The sequence below is a fragment of the Natator depressus genome, chromosome 10 (assembly GCF_965152275.1).
Source record: "Natator depressus isolate rNatDep1 chromosome 10, rNatDep2.hap1, whole genome shotgun sequence".
NCBI lineage: Eukaryota > Metazoa > Chordata > Testudines > Cheloniidae > Natator > Natator depressus.
This window is the reverse complement of record NC_134243.1, coordinates 46,407,955-46,424,953: the sequence shown is the minus strand read 5'-3', so window position 1 is coordinate 46,424,953 and position 16,999 is coordinate 46,407,955. Positions and strand designations below refer to the sequence as shown.

At 52.9% G+C, this 16,999-nt stretch overlaps 1 protein-coding gene across 1 annotated transcript; it reads right to left on the bottom strand.

The window, feature by feature from the left end:
• Positions 1 to 1,019: 1,019 nt before the first annotated feature.
• MPI (mannose phosphate isomerase) lies at positions 1,020 to 16,912 on the bottom strand. The gene is made up of 8 exons (XM_074966003.1): positions 16,786 to 16,912; positions 13,671 to 13,798; positions 12,727 to 12,927; positions 10,337 to 10,478; positions 9,339 to 9,521; positions 5,024 to 5,197; positions 4,164 to 4,372; positions 1,020 to 2,539 (listed from the first exon to the last, which is right to left on the bottom strand). Exons 1-8 carry the CDS (start codon positions 16,799 to 16,801, stop codon positions 2,321 to 2,323), a joined length of 1,272 nt encoding a protein of 423 aa, XP_074822104.1. The 5' UTR covers positions 16,802 to 16,912; the 3' UTR covers positions 1,020 to 2,320.
• Between the last annotated feature and the right edge of the window lie 87 nt (positions 16,913 to 16,999).

Sequence of the window (16,999 nt, the reverse complement as noted above, 5' to 3'; positions counted from 1 at the left end):
ATTTCTTCTCTTGTGGAATGATGCAACCAGGTCACTTCCCACCAAAAATGCCAGCAACTACCACCTGGAAGCTTAAGCCAACCACTCCCTGCAGGGGTGACCTCTCCTGTTATAGTCTAACATCCAGTCAATATCTATAGCTGTAGGCACACTGAAATAGCACCAGGCTTTGGTAGTGTCACAATCTTGCCAGGACAGAGTACTGGGCTGTAGAAAGCCTGGCCCTATATAACTGATAGCACTAGCAATGAACATGGGAGTCATGGCTAACCAACAGAATGAAATCTAGCAAGAGCAACCTGTTGGGTCCAGCAAACTGAACTAACCACCCTTTGAGCTTCCCCCTTCAGCACTAGCTCCAGCAATCTGAGCACAGTTCCAGCTAAGACCACTTCCTCATGCTCCAGTGAAGGGCAAGGATAACATTTACTCATATTAGTCTGGCTGAGAACAGGGGGACAGCTAAGACTGTGAAGGGCAAGGATAACATCATAGCACATTTCAGCCAAGGAGCTCCAAGCACTTCAAACATTCATCCATGCAGCCTCAACACGCCTGTGAGGTAGATCAGTTATTCTCATTTTGCAGGTAAAGGAATGGAGGTACAGAAGTTAAGTGACTTGCTGACAATCCTACAGTGAGGCAGAAGCAGGAATAAAACTCAGGAGCTCTGATGCTGACCATTACTCTAATTCCTCACCACCACAGCTTCTGCATCCAACTATTCTCGGAGATGCCTGCTTCAGAGCAGGATAGCCCCTTACCAGTCTTAAAAGTGCACAGTTCACCCCCCTCCACTGTCTTGCTTTAGGGAAGGTGCCTTGCTATGGCAGAATTTACAGGGGGAGGGAGGGGAATTCTCCCAGCCCCCACTTCTTTTGTTGTTATGAAGAGGAAGTTTAAGCTCAAGGCAATTCTGTTAGTGGTAGAGGAAGGCCTGCATGAAGAGTGTGGCTGATCCAGCACAGCTTAGCGTTGTGGGCCCCCCCTCCCTCCCTCCCTCCCCACACCCTTCCCCTTTAATTGCCAAAAGCACATTTGGTCACTTTGGACCCTCTATAAGCCTTACTCCACCCCTGACTCTCCTCCACACTCTACCCCTAGGAGAAATGGGTAATTTGCACGTGCACACAATGGAATAACTATCATCCCCAGAAACAACTGGATGGGTCAGGTGCTGCAGCCTTTGGAAGAGCAGCTGTGGAGCGTCTAATACCCATCTCCAAACTAAGGCTTTAGGCCAAGGATCAGGGGCCTCAGTAAAGTGGGCACATGGGAGAGAGGGTTTGCTGGCTGATGGGTTTGCGGATGCACTTGCTGTTCATGAAAGTGAGTCAATAATGCTAGCATGTGGCAGGCACAGAGGAGACTTTGACAAGCCACAGATTCAATCCCACTTGTCAGCCTATCTGCTGCAGGAACTGCTTAGGACAGATTGGGGTGAGCGCCACATGAGTTCTCCATTATACCCAGCACCTATTTCAAATACAAGACAGCAAGATGATCAAGGCCACTTGAGATGGAACCTTTCAACAGAGTTCATGTGAGCATCTCTCTCCTTCACAGCACAGGAATCTGCTTATGGCTGGGGAATATTCTCCTCCCAGCTAAAAGGGTAAGGGCTCCACTGCTAACACGGGGCTTGAAACTGCATCGCTAGGCATGGAAATTGACGAGCTAGGAGAAAAAGCACGGAGAGTTTCCTGCAACAACCGAACCATCTTATTCTATAGCTTCCCCCCAGGCAGGTTGGCACAGCATCCCTTGAGCAGGAACTCACCAGCATTCCCTTGCAGTACTGTGCTTTCCAGTTGTGGTAGGAGTCCCTTTCGGAGCTATCTTAATAGTATACATGCATCTTACCACCATACAAATCCCAACCACGCTCTCCCTACCCCCTTCCAGCTACAACTCCATGGCCCACTTGAGCCCAAAAGGAGATGTCACCGTGCAGGTAATGCTCTGCTGGCACTACAGGACGCACTGTGTTAGGGAAACTCACCTACTGCTCTCCAGATCCGCTTGGAGCAGACATGAGAGCAGCTGCCGCTATAGTGTTATATAATGGGAGGGGAGAAGGAAATGGACGACTCTTCCTCCCAGCACTTCATTTAATGCTGGGAGCTGGAGAGAGGCAAGTCAGGGGATGGGAGTTGGAGTTGCTGCTTCTACAGATTGGGACCCTGCTGCTTTGGATTTGGACACAGTGGTTTGTGGGCAAGTTTCAAGCTAACCCATCATGCGCAAGTCTAGTTTGCGCAGACCAGTTTCTATCTATTCTAAGTGGAGTCACAGCAGGGTAGGTGCCAAGCGTCCCAGGCTAGAGGAGGCAGCAGGCTCGGAAGAGCAGCATTCCATCCAGGGAGGACAGGTGCAGGGAGACGCTCTCGTTGGCGGAGATGAAGAGCACTGAGCCCCGGCGCAGGGTCATTTCAGAAATGGCGGCGGTGGAGGTGCCCACGGCCGTGCCTTGGATCACCAGCAGGATACTGGCAGAGTCGATGGCTGAGATGAGGTACAGCTTAATAGCGGAGGGAATCTGCAATGGAAACACATTTGCCATGGAAACCAAATCTGGGCTCAAATTCTGATCCAAGTTTCTGCCGCCTCAAGGACACACTTGTACTCGTATCTCAGACGACCCATGGCCCAGTGACTTCACTCTGGAGCCTGCCTCTGCTCACAGCAGCCCAAGCCCCATGAGCCCTGGGAGATCACAGCATAACTGAGAGCGGCCAAGCTCCAGATGTTGGAGTCAGTCTCTAGCACCCTGTTGAGAGGTGAGCAGCCAAAGATGGTGCAGCGATGCCTGTGCAGCTGAGACAGCACCAGGAGAGGGAGGGAGACAAGTGAATGGTAGAGCACAGCAGGAAGAGGGGAAAACCAGCAGCGGTGCTGCCTGTCATCACCTCCCTCAACCGAGAGCACGAGGCCTAGCTAAACACCCCCAGGTCTCAGCTCTGCGCGGCCTTCTAGCTCTGACACCATGCCAAGCACTGAGCAAAGAGAGCGGCTTGCTCTGTTTAGCACCTCCTAGTGCTGCTCTGTTTAGCACCTCCTAGTGCTGCTCAGACTGGGGCTTGGCTGATAACATGTGACCCAGGAAAGGGGTGGGCGTATCTCCCCCAGCCCTGCATTCAAAGCAAAGTGAAACTTGTCAACACCAGCCGCAGCAGCAGGATGGGGGAGGGGGAAATGGAGCAGGACCCAGAGGCATAGAAGGCAAAGCTCCCTGGAGGACATGGGACACTCTGGCTTCAGGGGGCAGGATGGGCAGACACACTCCATCATCTGTCCCAGAGCCAGCTAGCTGAGTCCAGTGATACTCAGGAGCTGCAAGTGGCTCTTTCATGTCTCCTGGGGCTCTTTGCAGGGCCTGATATTAAAACACTGTGATTTAATTATTAGCCAGTCTACGTTATTAACCAATCAGGATGCTTTTACAATGTTATTAACCAATTAAGTTATGAACTTGCACTAAGTTATTAACTTATTTGCTATGAGAATAATATATATTAAAAAACCTACATATTTCCCATCATACTGTTTACATAGGACTGTTTAAATACATCATACTGTTTAAACATAGTATTATTGCCAGGTACTACTGTGGGTCTTTTGGGTAATGTTGGTCACTAATGTGGGTCCTGAACCACTGAGGTCTGAGTATCATTGATCTCCTTATCCCAGTGCCTTATGGTCTCAAAGTAGCACAGTGTGGCTTGTCCCAGTTCAGCTGACCCCGTGATCCTACCTCTAGTACAGGAGGTGGGAGGGAAGGGGGAACTCCGACAGGCTGGGGAGGGGATGCAGTGATCTCATCTCAGGTCAAAGCACTGGGGGAAAGGGGATAAGAGTCGGTTGTTAATGGGCAACCCAACTGATGTATGCATTTTTTTCCACTCCTTGACTGGGAAGTGTCTTCCCTCCCACCCCACCTCACAGTGACATGGCCTTTGGCAAGGGAGGCTTAGGTGTAGCTCTAGCTTTTTGCAAAGCCACTTACTGCTGCTCGTTGAGAGGAATGGAGAAGTTGCTAAAGAGATCCAAAGGCAAGGATGCTGTCTCTGTTTGCTCCCGTTGGAGATGTGGCAGTCTGTCTGATGCTGCTACTAGACCCCCTTTTTCCCCAGTTAATTTGCTGATCCAGGGTCCCCACTCACCTCTATTTTCATGACGGTGAAGTCTGGCACAGGCGGGTCATAGAGGTAGACACAGGGATCCAAGCGGCTCTGCGTGGGGGCAAAGACCTTGGAGCTGCTGGGCGCTGGGTTGTAGTTCAGCATTTCACATAGGGTGAGCACGTCAATGAATTTGGGCGTCAGGCCGGCTCTCACGGTATTGTCGGAACATGCCATGCACTCGATGCAGTCTGGGGAGCAAGGAGCTCAGTGTCAGTGCAAGAAGGTGGGACCCTCCTGATCAGAAGCCAGGTGTCTGAACTCAGCTCCAGCAGGCTCCAGGCAGGAGGAAAAGCCTTCGTCCCTTCACAGCGGGAGAGACTAGGGATGCCTGGCTCAGGGAAACGTGCCATCCCATCATCTCAGAGACACTGAGTAAGAGAACACTTCCTCCCCACACCCCACAAACAGCTGCTGTCAACGCCAGGCTGGGCACCTACGGGGTAGGGGAGCAGGTGGCAACATTGAACCTGAAACACCTCCCTCCACAACGCATCAGAAAGCACGATCCGAGCGGCAGCCTCTCACTCCATTGTCCGTGGAGACACTTAGCGGTGACCTCACTGGAAAAGGCCAACGAGCCACCTAGTTTGGTATCCCGGGTCCCACAATGGCCAAGGCAGGGTGCTTGAGATAAGGTGTAACCTGGAGATCAGCATAAGTCATGGATCATGATGATTGGCAGCGGCAGCCTTACCGTAGCCAGGGTTACAAAGTGCCCATCCCATTATAGGATCCACTATCCACCGATGAGTGGAATCGCAAATGCTATTATTCATAACGGTCTCAATAGCATTGGCTAGGCACGGGAACACACCCGCCCAGCCGGCACTCGAACTCACCTCCATAGAGGTAGGCATGAGGCTCGTTGGCTCCCAGGAACATGGACTCTCCTGGCTGCAGCATCACCAGGTTCAGGAAGTAAATGGCAAAGCAGCCGATGTCCCCCGGGAACTGCGAGTGCAGCTGCAGCAGCAGCTTCCCGCTGCTCCCCGAGGTGTCCTTCCCCGCAGCAACTGTGGGGGACAAGAGCAAAGCCAGGTTAGCAGCAGCCCCACAACTTAGTCCCTTCTGCGAGAGCCCCTGCTCTGCTTACAGCCCGCTAGCGGGGGCAGCACAGTGCTGCCAGCCCAGGGGTCAGGTGTCAACGGCTTTGGGGTTCCCCCAAACCCTCCTCATCAGGAGGCCAGGGCAGGCCTAGACATTTCTGGCTGCACATCTGAGTCCCTCCAGATCCCCAGAGATGGGACGAGAGAGGACAGGTGGCCAACGAGGGATGCAACCTGCCTGGGTATGGTTATGAGTCAGACCTGATTAGCCACATGAGCCTCACCCAGATCCATCCACTTCCAGAGACACAGGGTCCAATGTCCCCAGGCTCTGCTCTAGGGGAGAGATGGATGGGCTGGCTGGTTTTTCCCATGCCACTGTCTGGGGACAGCGGGATCATACAGTCAGAGTATAAGGCCAGAAGGAACTGATTACCTAGCCTGACCTCCGGTAGATCACAGGCCACCCACCCCACCCTGTCTCACTAAACCCAACAATTGATCATGGTGGAGAGAGGCTGCTAGTGGCCTGTTCTCTCCCACAGGGGCATCTCCTGGATAGCAGAAATGCTTACTCCCCACCCCCCCAGACACAAACCCTGCCAGCTACGATACATCACCACACACCTGGACCCACCCCTTCACTCCACTTCCAAAGCCCTCTGCCCACCTGCCCATTCCACACACATGCCGCACTCTCCCCAGCATCCAGCAGCTCCATCCTTTCCTTCCCATGTCCCAGTCCTCCCAGGGAAGGAGAGGAAGAAGGTGGGCATCCAGGGACAGATACTCATCTCCATATCTCCTCCCCCACATTTCCCACTTCAGCCCCTCCCTCCTCTTCCAGTGGGGAGCAGCAGGTCAGGAGGGGCATTCTCCGCCACCCAAGAATGGCCTTTTGGAGGTCCTCCTCCTCCCCCGCTCCCGCTCGAGCAGAGACTGGGGCAACCTCACTTGTCCTGAAACTCCTTCATTAGAAAGGAGGCCTCTTTGGCTTGGCTCACGCTTCCCCTCCATTGGCATAAAAGGGCTCCTTTGTATTTCCGCTCTGGGAGCCTCCCCGACAGAGCCCCAGCAACCTGGAGGAAAGAGAGACTGCCGAAGATCTGGCATAAGCTTGGGGGAGGGCAGTGTGAGCCTGGCAGACCAGGTGCCAACTCATGCCAAGGTGCAGGCCTCACTGCACACTGACAAATGCAGAGCTGGAAACCAGTCTGGCTCCCTGTGGGTTACGATAGTGAAAACAGATACGAGAATTATAAGAATGAGGTTAGTGTTTAGATTGTGTGGAATGCTTGCAGGCTGCTGCCTGCATTAATCCTACTTGAAGTATCTGTACCCCATGGTATAAGGTAATGGGTGTTTGCTAGAAGTGTAAAAAAAAAAAAAAAAAAAGGAGGGACAGTAAGGAGAGACATCACCAAGTGTGAAGTGCCAGTTTACCACAAGAGGTGTCATCTCTCCCCAGCCTGGCCTCTAGACACCAGACGAGCCATTGTGGAACATCAGTCAACAAAAGACTTTGGTGATTGCTCCCCCCACACCCGTGAAGAGGGGATGTGCACAAGCCCGCATCCCATCACAGCTTCAAAGCTGGGGGAAGGGCATAAAAATCCCTGCCAAGGAGGAATTGTTATGACTATGCTGCCTGGAATTCAGAGAGGGCAATAATTCTAAGCATAGGCATAAGCATGCTATGACTTGGGTTAGCCCTAAAGGACATACAGAGCTTGCATATTACAGCACCCGTCTGTTACCTTTTGAAACCTAAACCTGTAACTCGTGTATGTTTACCTGCTTTAACCTTGTAAATAGCTCATTTCTTTTTCCTAGTTAATAAATCTTTAGTTAATCACAGGACTGGCTACAAGCATTGCCTCTGGTAAGAGATCTAAGGTACAATTGACCTGGGATAAGTGACTGGGAGTAACCTGAATATTGTTGGGATTTTGGGCATAAGGGGGCCTGTATCACAAAGACCGGTTTGCAAGATAAACTGGAGTGCCCCAGGGGACTGTCAGAGACTCCATGTTAAGGCTGTTTTAGGGCTTTACGAGTTCACACTTGTTAGGTGGTTGGTGAAATCTATGTATAGGACTCACAGCTAATTTGGGATTTGTGCCCTGCTTCTTGACAGTCTGCCCTCACTCATGGTTGTGGGCCATGCCACACAGACGGATGCTCTTCTCCTACTGCTTGTCGGGCAAACACTCGCTGGGTTGGTTCAAGGAGCAGATCAGCCTTGAAGGGAAAGACCACGCTGGGATAGAACGAGCTCCAGCCAAGAATGCTCAGAGTTTGCCCTGCTGGTGCAGGGAGGGCAGGAGGCAAAATCCTCTCCATGCTTGTTACTTTTTGGTTATAAATACACATGCGCCCTCCAGGCCCACATGGCTTCTCCACTCAGTTTATTTTTACTGGATAAACTATGCACAGGGAGGGATCTGAAGCCCCTGGTGTTGTCCCCAAGCCATAACGTTACTCGTGTTCAGTGCTGAACTCACAAATCAGAGGCCTTTCGTGGTGGTATCGCTCCAGGGCAACTTACACAGCGCCTGTACAAATACAGAGGGAGGGGCTGAACTGCAGCCACTTCGGGAATGCGAACACCAGCAAAGCTTCCCAGGGCAGGCAATGAAGAGGTGTCACATTCAGGTAAAACTCAGAGGGCGGAGCGTAGGGACCCAAGACCGATAGCTGTCAGGACGCTAGGGCTACACATGCGTCTCACAAGTGACTTAGGATCTTTAACACCCCCAAGCAGTCAGGGACCACATACCCCACCGTGCGCTCAGCTGATCCGTCCTCTCAGGGGTTGTATGGTAGGGAATATGGTCAGGCTCGGGGGCTCTGTCTCATAAAGCTCCTGTTCCAGGATGGCCTGCCTCTTTAAAGGCCAGACGCTAGCCAGCCCTGTTCAATCAGCCCTGCCTAGGCCACAATTAGCTGCCTCCCAGTGGGAGTCAGGTGGCAGCCTGATAAACACCAGGCCTCACAAGGGGCAGGGAATTTAGTTTGGTGAAGGAATTCTAGGGAGCAAGTCCTGACTTACGGCTGGAAGGACACCAGGGAAGTGGCTTGGGAGTCAGCACTTTGCGTATCTCCATTCGGGGATAAAGGGAGCCCAGAAGGCAGGCTGAAGAGGAGCCCAAGTTAGGCAAAAGAACTTTGTTTGGACATTTGTTACCCCAGAAGGGGAATGAACTCAGAGTGACCCAGCCAGAGGATTAATCCACGAATGTCCAGGACAGACAGGAAACCCTGGTGAATGGAAACTGAGGCAGGGAATGCCAGCAGGGCCACGTTTGGCCAGCAGGGGGCTCTACAGGATAGGTGCATCCTGTAGCCACTCCCCATTTCACAGACTGTCACTGGCCAACCAGCAGACAGCTAGGTCTCTCCTACATGAGCAAAGCAGCGTAGAGCTCGGAGGTTGTGTGCACTTCAGGGGACGTTTCCTGCCTCTGATGGCGAACCTGCTTTCCCCAAAGCGCTCTGCCTGGACTGGAATGGCAGGGGGAGATGGTGCCAGATCACTGCGCTGTTCCTGCAGGGAGGCGGCTGACAATGTAACAGCCTCAGCTAGCACCCACGAGACCAAACACCAGCAAGCAAAGGGCACAGCCCTTGGTTATTCTGGAGCAAGGTTGGTCGGCTGCACTGTGGGAGGGATAGTCCGAAGACTGGAGCTGGGGAGGAGCGAGCAGTGAAACTGGCACTCTGTCCTGTGTGTCATGCCCTCTCCACCTGCAGCATCCCCCTAGCGAACCCAGACATTACATCCAATATGATCACCCACCCACCCAGGGCGTTGTTAAAAGTGAGAGCCAGTCAGTAACTACAAAGATGCTAACCCCTCTTATCCACTCCAAGATGCCCGCTTGCCACCAAAGATCCATGGCAGCTCCATCCCCTTCACTAATCCAGGGCATTGCCAGGGCCAGCGTGGGGCAAGGATCCATGCAGGTAGCCTCTGAGTCGTCCCAACTCCAAGGGACTTTCCTCCCCCTGGACGGACAGGAAGAAGAGACAGCCACATCCCTGACACACATATACCCCACCCCCGGGACGTGGGGCTCTCCATGTCACGGGCAGGCGCTGAACAAACCTTCCTGGGAAATCCTCTTCACCAGCATGTTCAGCTGGTCCACAAAGACCTTCTTTTCGCTCTTCATCATCCTGGTGAAGCAGATCCGCAGCGCAGCAGACACGCCCCGGGGGTCATTGCACACGCTGCGCTCCAGCTGCTCTGCTGCCACGTTGCCGATCAGCGCCCGGAACTCGGGGACCTCTGCAAAGGGCAGATGCCTGTCAGGGGCCCAGGCTGGGGCAGGATAGCAGGGGCAAACCCACCCACTCAGCTACCCCCCCAGGGATGGGCTGCTAACGCCACTCCCCCTTTTACAAAGCGTCTGGCTTATGGTCACAGAGCTGGCCATAGAAGCCAGGAGCCCCTGCCCCATCCCTGCCTTCCCAGGGCCCAGCTTTGCACTCTGGTGCACACTTAGGCATTTAAATCTCTGTTTTAGGCACCTGTGTTTGAAAAGCCTGTAGAAGGGATACAGTAACTGCCAACTTGAAGGTGCTAGCCCCAGGTCCAGGCTGGCTTAGTGTCTCCGAGCTGCTCCGCTGAGCCTTATCCCAGGTGATGTTCTGCATTACGAAGCTAGGGCAGCAAATGTGCTGCTTCTGCCATCCGGCAGAGGGCAGCTTCCCCTGGGGGGCGAGGGGCTCAGCAATGGAGCAGCCCCCATAATCACGGCTGGTCAGTTGGAGTGATCAGCCCCCTGCAGGCAGGCCCAGTGAGAGGGGAGTGCAAGCCTGGGGCCTTATGCATTGGCATTTCTCCTCCCTGCAGGGCTCTGCTTGGAGGGCCACCGCCAGGGGCTGGAGGATGATATGCCCAGCCCAGCTTCAGAGATACATTGAAGGGGATCTTATTAACCTCTGCAAGTGCTCAGCCCTCCCCTTCTGCCCCCCCCCCGCCACCACCATAGCATCTGACCCTTCCTCTTAGTCGGCAGTCCCAAGTTTGGGAGCTCTTTAGCACCCCCTCTCCTGCCCTGCCCAGCACATCCCCAGCCAGCAGCACCACCTGGTGCTTACTCTGCAGAAAAGCCACAATTTCCTCCACGGGCCGGAAGCCACACATGCCCTGGAAGGGGGTCAGCGCAATGGCCATCTCTGGCTTGTGATTGGCATCTGGGTAGTGCTCAGGAAACTGGGCGTGAAGCTTCCCCGCCAGCTCCTAGAGAGGGGAGACGAGGACAAAAAAAGTCAAAGCCCGGGCGATCCCCCCTCAACAACTAGGTCCCTCCTCGCCGGCTCACGCGCTGGGAGGCTGCATCCTGGGGAAAAAGAGATCCCACAGGGCTGCGGGTATGCCAGCAAATGGATTCAATGAGGAGAGCCAGTCCTGCCCCAGGGGTCAGAGTGACTCACCCCGAGCAGAATCCTCACTCCCTGGGCTCCCTCACTGCACCATCTTCGTGGCTTCCCAGAGAGGGGCTACGGCTAGCTACATACCAGGCTTCAGCCCAAATGCCCAACCAGTGAAACATTCCCACTGAATCCCCCCACCTACCTCTCTTCTCTGCCCACTGCTGCGGCCCCCACCAGGACACTTCAGCACCACGACTGCACATTTAAAAACACAGGATGCTGAGGAAATGCAGGTGCAGCCAGCAGACACGGCAACACTGCAGCACCAAGGAGATCTGGGATACAAGCACATGCTAGCAAGGGCTGGGCTGATGTCCCCTGGGTTTAGTCCGCTGTGCACTTCTCACCAGGCTGAATAGAGGAGTCTCGGCAGTAGGGAGTGGCACTTGCTGCTGAGCTGAAGGCTTCCTGTCAAATGACTCTTTCTGCATGTTTAATTTAAAGCTGCTTTTTGATATCAGATGGGAACCAGCTGCTGAGATCATAGCATTTAACACCCCTCAGCGAGAGCTCCAGCCCCATGCTCTGCCCAAGAGGAGCATAGTCGTTCTCCCGTGCTTCATTCAGTTATTTCCTCCCCAGGAAATGGGTGGAGAACAAACATCTCAGGGGCGAGGGCCTCGCCTTATGACGCAAAAGGAATGTTTTATTGCCCTCATGCCCTCTTCTCGTTACAGAGCAATACAACAGCTCCTCAAATGAGCAGTCAGAGCTGGCCACGACACCCAGTGGCTGATTCAAGCCCAGTATTTAGGTTTTGTACAAAGAGCTTTTAACAAGAGTTTATGACCAACAGAACTGTTGCCTTATGTTTAAAGCCCCTCGTACACAACATACACTGGCTGATCTGCATTAAGCTATTACAATTCACAGTCGCACAAAGCAGCAGCGTACATAGGAGCACTGCCAGGGCCCGATCAGGCTCACTGCTCAACATGCCAGACCGGCATTAGATGCTCAGGGGGCCTGACTGGGCCGGTTGTAACAGGCGAAAGCTCAAAGACGACTGGTGCTGAAGTAGACACCTAGGCCTCACCATTACACTACACCTGGATGGGCGCTACTTCAACGGTAGCCTATTGTGTAGACTCTCGATGGGGCAGAGGACACAACAGACACTTATGTTCCCGTTGTTCTTATTTATGTGCATCGCGCTGGGCGTGTCCCTATACTGAGGGAGGCAACTTGGGAGAAGCAGTGAAGGCGTTTTACTGAATGACCTGTTCTAACACAGACCTACTCTGCCATGTGCTCCATGCTCTGTCACAGCCATTGAGACCAATGGGGTCAAAATAAAATATGACCTGATGGTGACATGGCAGGGCTCCTTCTCAAGACCTAGAGGCCATGCCGTGTTCTTCCCCTCCAGCCACCACAGCACGTTTGGGGCATCCATGCAGGTGAGAAGCAAGATGCGTCTCATCCCAGGGGGGCTGGATGAGTGCAAGTTGAAGGGTACAGAACAAGGAGTAATGGTCTCAAGTTGCAGTGGGGGAGGTTTAGGTTGGATATTAGGAAAAACTTTTTCACTAGGAGGGTGGTGAAACACTGGAATGCATTACCTAGGGAGGTGGTGGAATCTCCTTCCTTAGATATTTTTAAGGTCAGGCTTGACAAAGCCCTGGCTGGGATGATTTAGTTGGGGATTGGTCCTGCTTTGAGCAGGGGGTTGGACTAGATGACCTCCTGAGGTCCCTTCCAACCCTGATATTCTCTGATTCTAAGGGGGAGATTGTTTTTGTATCTGTACTGGCTTTGGAGCAAGGTCTGTCTTTAGCTATGCTCTGTCAGGTACCAAGCAGCCTCTGGGCATGGAGTGCAACAGCCAGGTGTTGGCAGCATCTGCAACCGTTCCAGAACTCAGTGAGTAGGGGACCATGGCAACCGTTCCAGAGTTGAGTGGGTAGGGGACCATGAATGTGGTGCACTCCTGAGCATCATGCCACGAGAGCAGTCCTGGCTCAGCAGCATAGCTTACATCAGGGACATCTGCAGAGAGGCTGCCTGCAAGGCCCCAGCAGTGCACTCAGAGGGGGTTCAGAACAGCTTCTTACCTTATTGGGATGGGCCTGTATGGACAGGGCTGTGTTAACCGACAGCACTTTGAATAGGAAAGGCAGCTGGCCCTGGAAAGTCTCCTTGACCTTGGATCCCAGGCATCCAGGATTATCTCCTATCCACTGTCCTAAGGTCTTCTGGGGAATTCGATTATCCAGAATAACAGCATCGCCTCTGGGGTGGGTTCCCATCCAGAGCTGGAACAGGCATTTGTGGGATGGAAAAAGAGGGACAAGACAAAGCCATTAGTATCTCCAGCATGGTTCTTGACAGGCTTACAAAACAGGCCAAACAGACGGGTTCAAGGAGAGGGGGAAAGGAGGTAGGGTTGTCTGTACTTGAATTCTCAGCTTTTGCTTCCTGCCACAGTTCAGACTGAATATCAGCATCCCCCTTAGTTTCTAAACGCATCTCTCACATCCACCCACCTACAATTATTTCCTCATCTCCCAGCTAGGTCAAAGTATACAGAGGTCTGATCTGCCAGGCTTGATCTTGATCTTCTCCTCAGTACCTTTCGAAACACAAGAATTGCCACAGTGGTGCAGACCACCATTCCATCCAGTCCAGTACCCTGCCTCCCACAGCAGCAGATATGCAATGTTTCAAACAAAGACCAGGTCCCCCATCCCCACCCATCCCTTCCCCTTTGCCCACTCTGTCAGCATTGCACTGCAGCGAAGTGCAAGGAAAAGGGATTCAAATTCCTGCCTGACCTCAGCTGGTGATCTGCTTATGCCTTGAAGCATGAGGATCAAGAGCACACTTGCCACTATAGATTCTATTCATGTGTGTAATAGCTGCAATGTTCCAAAGGAAGAAGCCAACTTTTGGCCTCAGTCATGAGGGTGGAGATAGGGGAGGGAAAGTGGCTGACTCTGGGATCTCAGCAAAACCTGTGTCACAGAAGAAGGGCAGAGAGAGGGAGCTGGGGGCTTACCTCAGCATATGGCTTGTCTGGATCGATCTGTGCCAGTGGATCACTGCTAGCCAGCAGCTTGGCCACTTCACTGTCCAGGCCAATCTTCCCCCAGGCATATTTCTGCACAACGCAGGACAGGGGAAACACTAAGCAAACACACAAAAACAAAGGGTTATCCAAGGACACGGCAGGCAAAAATCACCGGCTCACAAAATGGCCTGACATCGCCAAATCCCGGCGACCTGGCTCCCCCGGCTAAAATTCCTGTCCGTACTTTGACCCTCCTCTTGTCTCCACTGCTGCAACCTTCTCCCCTCTGGGAAGCTGCACCCTCCAAAATATTGTCACTCAGATCAACGCACCATCCCATCTGCATTCCTCTTTCGGCTCCTCCATCAAATTCAAGCTCCCCATCTCTAGGTCTCTGCACAACTTATCCTGGCCCCTAACTGCCCTGTGTCCTTCTCCCACGCTCATCCTCATGCTTCCTCCCATGCTGTTCCTCATACTCAGAGCAGTCTTCCTCTCCCCATACACCCAACCACTTTCCCCTCCTGAAAACTCACTTCTTCCATTAAGAATTTTAAACAACATCCACCAGAGAAAACGATGGATTATCAGGATCAGTTGTATTACAGTAGCCCCAAGAGGCCCAAGAGAGACCATTTTCATAGATCTGAACGGTCCTGTGTCTCCAATTTAGAACACATGATCCTTGGAGCTGTGATGATGTGTTTTGCACAGTATTGAGCACATGCTAATGGCATGGTTCTACAGCTCCTCCATGTCAGCTCATAAGAGCATAAGAACGGCCGTACTGATCCATCTAGTCCAATATCCTGTCTTCCAACAGTGGCAGATGCTTCAGAGGGAATGAATGAACAGAACAGTTATAGAGCAATCCACCCACTGTCATCCAGTACCATGTTCTGGTGTCCCTAAACCTCTGACTGCCAGAAGCTGGGGTTGCATCCCTGCCCATCTTGGCTAATAGCTATTGGAGGACCAATCCTCCACGAACTTATCTAATTCTTTTTTGATCCCAGTTATACTTTTGGCCTTCATAACATCCCTTGGCAACGAGTTCTACACAGTGACTGTGTGTTGTGTGAAGAAGTACTTCCTTCTGTTTGTTTTAAACTTGCTGCCTATTAATGTTACTGGCTGACCTTTGGTTCGTGGTAAATGAAGGGGTAAAGAACACTTCCCTATTCATTTTCTCCACACCATTCATGATTTTAGAGCCTTAGTTTTCTCAATACCCTCCAGTCCAAACCCACGTGCTCTGATCTAGCACCACACAGTCCAGTTCTACACATGTCCACTACCTCAAGTCCAGTATGTTTCACTACAAGACAATTTCAGTTTAGAGCAACAAATGCCGGTGAAAGATCTGTGCCTCAGTGTAAGACATTCAACTATTCCAAGAGCCTCCAGCTCCAAAACTGGCCAAACCTCCTCCCCAACATGGTTTAAAGTGTGACTGTGTAAATATTGTATTTTCCACTGAATGCATCCGATAAAGTGAGCTGAAGCTCACGAAAGCTTATGCTCAAATAAATCTGTTAGTCTCTAAGGTGCCACAAGTACTCCTTTTCTTTTTGGGTAAATATGGCATCCTCACACCCCAGATTTGCCTCGTCGTCTTTGAGTCATGCCTGCTGAGCCAGACAAAAATGTGTTTACACTGCCATTCGCACAGCCCACACAGTTGTGGGAAGGTAAGCTGGCTTCCACTCCTCCTCATGCGTCAGTCACATTGCTGATGGCAGAATCTTTGATCTTCGGGGTCCTAAGCAGACTTTGCAGGCCTGGCTGAACCTGCGTTCTTGGATTCACCAAGTGCTCACACAGGGCTTGGCATCCCTGGTAGGCCTCGAAAACTCTACTTGCCAGTGCTAAGCAGGAAACTTTCCCTAACAAGTGGAAAGGGACAAGGAAGAGGAGGGTGGAGTAAGCAAAGCCATTGATTTCTGCAGAATTTAAGCTTTCGTCAAAAAAAAAAAAAAAACAACAACAACCAACCAAACCCTTATTTAACTCTCATATACTACAATGATGGGGACCACAGGAGAGCCTGGACAGACAGAGAGGGTGGGAGCAACTCATGGCACCTAGAAAATCACAGGAACGACACTGTGATCCACAGAGCTGTTGGGCCACTAGGCTCCTATACAATGAGTGGAGATAGGCACCTTAGAATGCGATCCACAAAAGCCAGCATGCTAGGCGAGGGGCCGCCTACAACTGTCAATGGGAGATGTTGACAAGAAATGATATGAACAGGCATCTCCCACCTGTTGGGAGAGTGTGCTAAGCACTGAGCTATGGGATAGTCTGATATACCCTATATATATATATATATATATATAGTGGGCCTCCCTCAGTCTCTCCTGTTCAAGCTGTTCCACTGTGGATAAATAATTAAAGAGTGATTGGAGCAGTGGGCCAGAACCTGGGACCTCCCACCTTCTTGTAGGGTGCCCGAACCAGCGAGCTACAGAGTTTGTCTCTCGCTTGGCAGTTTTGTGGATGGCAGAGGTGTGGGCAAAGACCATGACACCCATTTTCCACACACAAACGGAAGTACAGAGGAGAGGCTGCACCAACACCACATGTGGAAATCAGCAGCACTCAGGAATAGAACCCAAGAGTCCAGACCCCCAGCCCCTCCCCACAAACCAACAGACCCCAATCCCTTTCCAGAGACAGGAATAGAAGCCAGGAGTCCTGCCCCTCTACCTTCCCTTCCCACCCACCAATAGAACCCAGGAGTCCTGCCTCTCAGCCCCCCATCAATACACCTTTCATGCGAGACCCAGGAATAGAACCCAGGCGTCCTGCCCCGCCCCCACAGAACCCAGGGCGGTGCTACCCCAGCCCCAGGGACGCCTGGCCTAGGAGCCTGGCGGTGACCTGGCGGATTCCCTGCCGGCATAGGAGGTGCCATGTGCCCCGCTCTGCGGGGAGCCGGCCGCTGCCCCCAGACGCTGCCGCGAGGAAGGCGCATCCCCGGGACGGGGGTGTCTGAGCAGCGGCGGCAGGTGCGAGCCCAGCCCCTTCCCCAAGGCCATGGGACCCACCCGCTCAGCATCCCCGCCAGAGCGGCTCGACCCCGACCGCCACCGCTCACCTCTCAGCTCCGCCATGGCTCCGCCTGGTGCCCGCTTCCCCAGCCTGCACCGCCCCGCCGGCCGAGCGAGGGGGGATCCGGGATGGAGCGGCGGCCACGCCCCTCCCGGCCCGGGCACGCTGGGAGAGGTAGTTCCCTGCCTGAAGCCCAGCAGCGCCCGGGGGGGAGGGGGCGGAGCCCGGTGTCGTCGGGCCACGCGAGCCCCCAGCCAGGG

Excerpts from the sequence above, each read along its gene's own strand:
- MPI (XM_074966003.1), bottom strand. Across the intron at positions 5,198-9,338 it reads GAAGAGGATTTCCCAGGAAG|TTGCTGCGGGGAAGGACACC; the intron begins GTTTGTTCAGCG and ends TGTCCCCCACAG. Across the intron at positions 2,540-4,163 it reads TCACCGTCATGAAAATAGAG|ATTCCCTCCGCTATTAAGCT; the intron begins GTGAGTGGGGAC and ends TTTCCATTGCAG.